We start from the raw sequence: 7779 nt of genomic DNA on the forward strand, positions 1-7779 counted from the left end.
AGCCGCTACACTATAAATACACTTCGGGGGACTTTTAAAGGAAATTCGTTCCAGTCCTAATTGGTTATCTACGCCACCAAGTATGGGATACGTATATTGTATCATTTCATTATTAAAAAGGAAATAAGTATTATATGTATTATAAAATATATTAGTGACGTGTCAATGGAAGTCAAGTATTCGTGACTCAAATATTGTACAACAAAATGTTTTCTAGTTAAATCCTGGTTTAGGTTTCGGATTATTGAGAATGTACTAAGTGGTGTCAATGATATTGAATTCGTTTAACACTGACTTGCAGAATGGCTTCAATTTCAATTAGTTAAAGATTTGACTGAATATTATAAATGCGAAAGTGTGTTTGTTTTCTTTATTTCACGTCGCAGAATATAATTTAATGAAGAGAATTCTTTTCAGAAAACTTTGTAAATAATAGAATGTAAATAACTATTAAAACAGAATAATATGTTATTAATATACTGAAATAGAATATCTTTATCATACTTGAGTTTTTATCTATAAGTAACTCCATACAAAATTATTATGTTCGAGTACCTAAGAGGCCAACGCATTAAAAACCTTGTTATTTAAAGTCCCAAAATTTTACTGGTTGGCCAAATTGTAGATTGTCACATCATACTTCACAAATCGCCATTATCTATTGGACTATAGGTGCTTAATATATCTGATAAAAAAACTTTATGCATCATAGAAGATGTTATACCTATTTTTCGTCATCTTTTTACAAAATATCTCAGTACAAACAATGAAGCGGTATTTTCTGTTCGTTCAGGTACTGTACACCAGGCTTACAGGCAACATATCGTTTTGAAATTCGAAACAGTTGCAAACAAACATTGAATGGTGTTAATATAAATAATCAAACGTTATGTTTATTTTTCTAAAATGAACCTGTACATAATAATATAATCATTTATCATAAAACCTACAAAAAAAATCCCAACTGTCTTTAGCCGATATTATGTAAAACCAACGATTGTGGGCACAAAACATTTTAAAAAACGCCTCACGTAATATTAAACGGACGTACCCCAGTAAAAATAAGCATATACAGTTATGTTCAAAGGGCATTCTTAGTATTTATATTGATCGTAAAATAATTTTCTTTGACGGAGGGTCATTTCATTCATCAAATTGAAATGGGTTTTTATCTCCGATCAATGTATTCTCAGATACTGTGTATCCCCACTATGCTTATAAGTATGTTAATAGGCATAAAAATAGTACCTTCTTGACTTTTGAATGAAATTTGTATTTTTTTATTCAACGTAGGTAGACAGCTGTACCGCATCTAAGAACTTTGAACGCATAGTTATAGGATTATATCTATGTATGAACGTCTCTTTAAAAAGTGACATGGTGTGTCAGTGAGTTGTAAGCTGACATTTGACACTGCTGACAGTTTCAGAGTTAAGTGTGAAGTAGATAACCTATAATTTATTTTATAAAAATATTTGCTATTTATTAAAATTCAAATATTTTTTAATAATAATGGATCAGTTAAGCAAGCAGTTGGCTGAAGATTTTTTCCTTCGGGAACCAGTGGATCCACGAATACGGTAAGAATATTTGTTTAACACAATAACATTACACAATATTGTGTTTCTTCATGTTTTTTATCGTTTTAGAAAACAAAAAGATAAGACGGAAGATGATCCTCATCCAACGCTCAAAGTGGAAATGCAGATGATTCGCCTCAGTTCTGATTCACAGAAACTCGTATTAGATACATTGAGATTTATACATGGACCTGATTTTAAACTAGGGAGTGCAAGCAATTACAAGGTATGCACTTTAACTTGTTTTCCATTAAACAGTTTTGAGTAGATTTTTTTGACATATAAACTATTGAACTTAAATGTTTTACCAATCATTAGGAAATAGACATTTTTCATTATAAACTTGATTACTGTGTAAATGTCCTACTAATATTATAAACGTGAAAGTAAAAGATCATTCGTACATCCTGTAAGGATTGATTTTTCAAGGGAAAATCACTAATATACCTGGATAACACCTGAACCATAAAACTTTTTATTTTTGCCTGTGCGTGAAACCATGAGTCATAACCAGTATTGTATAAATGTATATTTTAGTACAATGATTGTTAAACTGTTTCAGGATAAAGGTTCTAACCTTGGCAATAGATATTGGATGGAAAGAGGCAACTTGGTGGTTCAGGGAGGTTTTGATTACTCATTAACTGTGAAAGATGAAATAAAAGCACCAGAAGTAAGGCTAAGAGAGTTTGCATTGGCTAAACTAGAAAGGTTTGCATATAATATAAAAAAATCTGATCTTAATGTGAAATTATTTTTGAAATTTACTTTTATTACCTACTTTATTATCTATGTTATTTATGTACATTTTCCTCTTGAAAATCATTGGGGAATTGGCAATCTTTTAAAATTATTGTTATTATTAGACTGTTTGACATTGAGTTTAAGGTTTAATAAGCTAATTTAGTAATATCTGTATCCTGTATTTTAAATATTAATTTAGCATGAAACAAAATATTTCACATTTACAGATACAATTTCCACAAAGCACATTGTTCTGAAGCTTTGCATTTGGCCAAAGAGAACACTGATACAGCATTGGAAATTCTATTTAGCAAATATTTTGATGACACATTTGAAGTGAAACCAGAGAATGTGCCAACCCCAGATGAATTACTTGAAATGAGAATTGATGAAAAAGCAGTGCTTGAATCTATTTACGAAAATATTTTTAGAGTTAAAGATAGCAACATTTGGAGTTTTAAATTATATTTAGATTATTTATCAAAGCTGTATGAGAAGACTCCCATTAGTATACCCAAGAAAAAGGAAAACAGTAATTTTAAAACAAAAAAGAAAGAGGTATGCAAATTGTTTTTGAGTGGTCCATGCAGATTTGGTGCTAAATGTAAATTCTTGCATGAAACAAAAGAAGAAACATTGTCTATTGTACCCACAGTTGAAAGAATTTGTTACGAATTAGAAATCAGATTTCCGAAGGACAGTCTATACCCGTACCAACCTCCATTACTCTTTTTCAAACTTGAAACTAGAAGTAAATTAATTCCCGAAAGAACATGCCTCTTGATAACATCGAGGTTATATGAAGAAGCAAAGACATTGGCTCAAGATGGAATACCATGTATATATTCTTTAGTCGAATTATTAAATAACGAAGAAGAAATATTAAATCATATACAATTTTGTGAGAAACAGTTTCCGAGTGCTACGGACACATTATTACCACAAACAGAAACCATAGATGATAGTATAAAACCAACTCATTATAATGTAAATAAGAATAGACAAAATAGACCAAGTGTAAATATTGAGAGTATGTTAAAAGAGAATAGAGAAATAGCTAGGCGATATTTAGAAAAAACGGAAAATAACAGGTACAATAAAATGATGTCTGTGAGAAGAAATTTACCAGCTTGGCAGAAGAGACATGATATTATGAATGCTTTAAAAAATTCTCAGGTAATTATTTGCTTTTTATTTCATTAATGTCTTCAGAAAATGTGTTATAATGCAAATTTAGCAGTATTTTTTTAGTCAAAATTGGCTTTCCGCGCTCGTCTTCGCCCACGTGGTTAAAGACACATTTTTACTGTAGCACCATCTATCGGAATTTATCAATTTAAGAGTTATTTAAATTTGCATCATGAAATATCTTCCCATTGGCATGAGATGATACCTCCCGATAGAGATTTCCTTTCTTCACACTGGCTCTACCAGTCTCTAGACACAAAAATCGTATCATAAAACCGCTCGAAAGAAGGACAATCAAATGTATATAAATAACAAACATTATACATTAATTTCAATTGTAATGTATAATGTACAATTACATTTCAGGTAATAGTTATAAGTGGTGAAACAGGCTGCGGTAAAAGCACACAAGTACCTCAATACATACTCGACGATTGGTTGGAGAATTTCAAGCAAGACCCTAAGCATGTGGAGATCATTTGCACCCAACCAAGACGGATATCAGCCATCGGTGTTGCTGATAGAGTTGCAGAGGAACGAGTGGAGAAGACGGGGCAGGTTGTTGGTTACCAGGTATGTGAACTTTGCTTAAGTTTAATTTTCTTTTTATGTCACAGTCTGCAATGAAGCTGGTGGGACCCCTGATGGTAAGCGCTACCATCGCCCATGAACATTTTGATAGGAATAAGGTTCATTGCCGACCTTGAGACAAATGAATTGCAGAATTTAAATTGGTAAGGGGTTAAGAAATGACTGTAAGGTAAGGAAAAGTATATGGGCCTCCGGCTCCCCCACTCACCGAACGAAACACAGCAGAATGCTATTTCACGCCGGTCTTCTTTGGGGGTGTGGTACTTCCCTGGTGTGAGCTGGCCCAATTCGCGCCGAAGCATGCTCAACTATCACATACTAAACACATACATACACACATGATATAAATATTTATGGATATACTAAATGTTAATCCCTATTTATACCTATAAATATTATAAATGTAAGTCTCTCTGTTCTTTTTTTTCTACAGATAAGACTAGAAAACAAAATATCATCGAAAACTCGTCTATCATTCTGTACCACGGGTATACTCCTGCGTCGATTGGAATATGACCCGCAACTAACTTCAGTCACGCACATTATAGTGGATGAGGTGCACGAGAGGTCAGAGGAGAGCGACTTCCTGTTGCTAATCTTGAGGGACCTTATCAAAGTGAGGAAGGATCTGAGGGTTATATTGATGAGTGCCACGCTGAATGCTGATTTGTTCTCGGCTTACTTTGAAAAGGTTCCAGTTTTGGAGATTCCAGGTAATTTTGAGAATGGTGATTATTTCTATGAGGCTAGCAGGTAGAGTAATATTAAAAAATAGAGAAGTAACTAATTTTTAATTTATTCTTATCATTCAGGGGTGTGAAAAATAGATGTTAGCCGATTCTCAGACCTACCCAATATGCTTACCAAATTTCAGAGGAATCGGTCAAGCCGTTTCGGAGGAGTATAGAGACTCACATTGTGACACGAGAATTTTATATATAAGATAAATAATTTAGTGTCTAAGTAAGTAAGTCTTTAAACCCAATTAATGTTTCAGGCAGAACATTCCCTGTAGAGCAGATATATTTAGAGGAAATAATGGACCGAACTAACTACGTGTTAGAAGAAAATGGACCATATGCGAGAAAGATAAAGAAAGGTATTTTATTTTCTAAAGTTCAAAAAATTATTATCATTAAAAAGTTTGTTCAAATCGAATGTGTTCTCATGACGTATTTTTGTTACATCTATTTGACATAGTTATGGCAAATAAACAACAAATAGATAGCATCAGAGAAATTTTATTAACAGAGTAAATTTAAATACCTTATTGTTAATAACTAATAGAAACAGAAAAAAGTTTCACCATACTAGTAGCGGGAATCAAAACTCACTACATATAGTACAGAATGTGTGAAACATTCAATATGAGAAATTTTGTAAGAATAGAAAAAATTTTATCACGAGACGGGATTCAAACCCTCGTCTTTTTGCCAAACCGTAGCAACGCCTAGCCTCTCGGCCACCCGTGATCCCGTCACAGTAATCGTTTTTTCTTCTTCTTCTATTTCTTCTACACTTTCCTAAGGGTGCCTCAGGGGCACCCCACGCCATCTATTGAGATGATTAAGAGCCATCACAGGCAATACGAAACATTATTTCAATGATTACAATATTGTATCGATGAAACCCGGCCTTTGCTAAATTTAATCTTAAGTTTTATAGCATTGAAATACTTTATAAATGAGAAACACATTCAATATGTTTTACAGATAAAGACAAAAAGATCGATTTAGAAACGGAGATAGAAACGTCAGATGTACGTTCAGAGGCGTCGGAGCCACCGAAAGACTCGATCCGAGATGAGAACCTGACGATATCGCAAATGTTAGCGCGGTACCCCAAGTGCAGTAAAGTCACGTGCAAGAATATGTATCTGATGGACGTGGAAAAGGTGATTGCCCAAAATATCTATTTCATTAAAAGAAACTTACCCATTCCAAAGTGAATTAATTCATTTGCAGAAAAACTTATCAAAAATACAGTCAGTTTTCATTTATAATATACAAATTATGTGATTTTTAAAGTTTTTTTTTTTATAATATCTAGACATTTTTCAAATGAAGTCCAACTAACGAAAATAAAAAATTTAAAATTTAAAATATGTATTTAGGTTTAAGTTCTTTTTTATTAAGTATCTGTTTTGTATTTTTATTATTGTGTACAATAAATAATAAATAAATATGTTCAAAATTTCCAGATAAATCTGGAACTAATCGAGCACGTATTAACATACATCGTGGCTGGAGAGCACAGTTGGCCGCGAGAGGGCGCCATTTTGGTGTTCCTGCCCGGTATCGGTGAAATTATGTCGCTTCACGACCAACTCGTTGAGAGTCACACTTTTAGTCCAAAGTGAGTGTCTTTCAGGTAATTTGGCTTTGATATTATCTCTTTGGAGTGCATCGTGTTTATTTAACAATTTAAATATGACTAAAAAGAAAAATAGATTAGTCTTCTGTGAAATGATGACTTGTGAAAATATTAAAATATTCATTTATTTCTATTTAGTGAGATACTTATAGAACAAGAAAAATTCAAGAGATAAACTAAATTATTGTTTTCACTTTATAGCATACAGATTTTTCGTATTTGCGTGAATATTTGCCGCCATTGTAATAACTAAATACATATAAACTTTATAACTAATGTTTCAGATCAGGAAAATATAAAATAATACCTCTCCACTCCACGTTATCAAGCGAAGAACAGTCCCTAGTGTTTAAGAACCCAGGACAGGGCGTACGAAAAGTTGTTCTATCAACCAATATCGCTGAGACATCGGTCACTATAGATGACTGTGTGTTTGTCATCGATTGTGGGCGTATGAAGGAGAAAAGGTAATGTCCTTGAATTGAAAAAACGTAAATTAAGGGGTTTTTTAAAGTGAAATGGACTCCGTAATACCAATTACCATTGAACAGAGCGACAACGCTCTGATGCATGCTAAGTACGCGTTCCATCTTATAATTATAACTCGTAAGTACAACACAATTCAGCATCATAGCGAGGCATCAGATTAGCGCTCTGACGCGCGTTAAGAATGCGTTCTATCTAACAAAACAACCTTTATTTAACTATATTAAAATTTTAACTGTCAAAGCCGGTTGATATACGCTCGTACACACACATACACACACGCGCGTGCGCACACAGACACACATAAGTAATGGTAACTTTAAACTTTTATATCTTATACCAGCAATATTTGTTTTTTTTTATTTTCATTAATTTCTCATTTTGTTTCAATTCTGTGCTGTAAAATTTTTGTATACATAAAATATATAGGGAAGAAACTGGCCTTCGACACACAGTTCACCACTAGTTCATGTTTTTTGTTGTTTCTGTTTTGAAATAAATAAATATGAAAGAAAGTGACTCGACCGCTACAACCACCAGGTTCGAGTCGAGCCGCAACATGGAGTCGCTGGAGCTGGTGTGGGTGTCGCGCGCGAACGCGGCGCAGCGGCGCGGGCGCGCGGGCCGCGTGCGCGCCGGCGTGTGCGTGCACCTGTACAGCTCGCACCGCGCCGCGCGCCTCGCCGCGCAGCCCGTGCCCGAGATGCACCGCGTGCCGCTCGAGCAGCTGCTGCTCAAGCTCAAGATCCTGCCGCTGTTCCGCGGCGCCGCCGTGCACGACGTGCTCGGTGAGTGCCCGCACCCGCACCCGCCCCCG

At 34.5% G+C, this 7779-nt stretch overlaps 1 protein-coding gene across 1 annotated transcript in view; it reads left to right on the forward strand.

Moving 5' to 3' along the window:
* The first annotated feature begins 1427 nt into the window (after nt 1-1427).
* Nucleotides 1428-7779, forward strand: part of LOC119832949 (putative ATP-dependent RNA helicase DHX57) — an 11632-nt gene continuing 5280 nt past the window's right edge. Inside the window, exons 1-11 of the mRNA XM_038356782.1 lie at nt 1428-1580; nt 1650-1806; nt 2143-2291; nt 2552-3500; nt 3879-4085; nt 4537-4816; nt 5101-5202; nt 5816-5997; nt 6304-6458; nt 6761-6943; nt 7503-7750. Of these exons, the coding sequence (XP_038212710.1) occupies nt 1513-1580; nt 1650-1806; nt 2143-2291; nt 2552-3500; nt 3879-4085; nt 4537-4816; nt 5101-5202; nt 5816-5997; nt 6304-6458; nt 6761-6943; nt 7503-7750 (2680 nt within the window). The 5' untranslated portion in view covers nt 1428-1512. The remainder of the gene's footprint in view (nt 1581-1649; nt 1807-2142; nt 2292-2551; nt 3501-3878; nt 4086-4536; nt 4817-5100; nt 5203-5815; nt 5998-6303; nt 6459-6760; nt 6944-7502; nt 7751-7779) is intronic.

Source organism: Zerene cesonia, chromosome 16 (assembly GCF_012273895.1).
Source record: "Zerene cesonia ecotype Mississippi chromosome 16, Zerene_cesonia_1.1, whole genome shotgun sequence".
Taxonomy (NCBI): Eukaryota; Metazoa; Arthropoda; class Insecta; order Lepidoptera; family Pieridae; genus Zerene; species Zerene cesonia.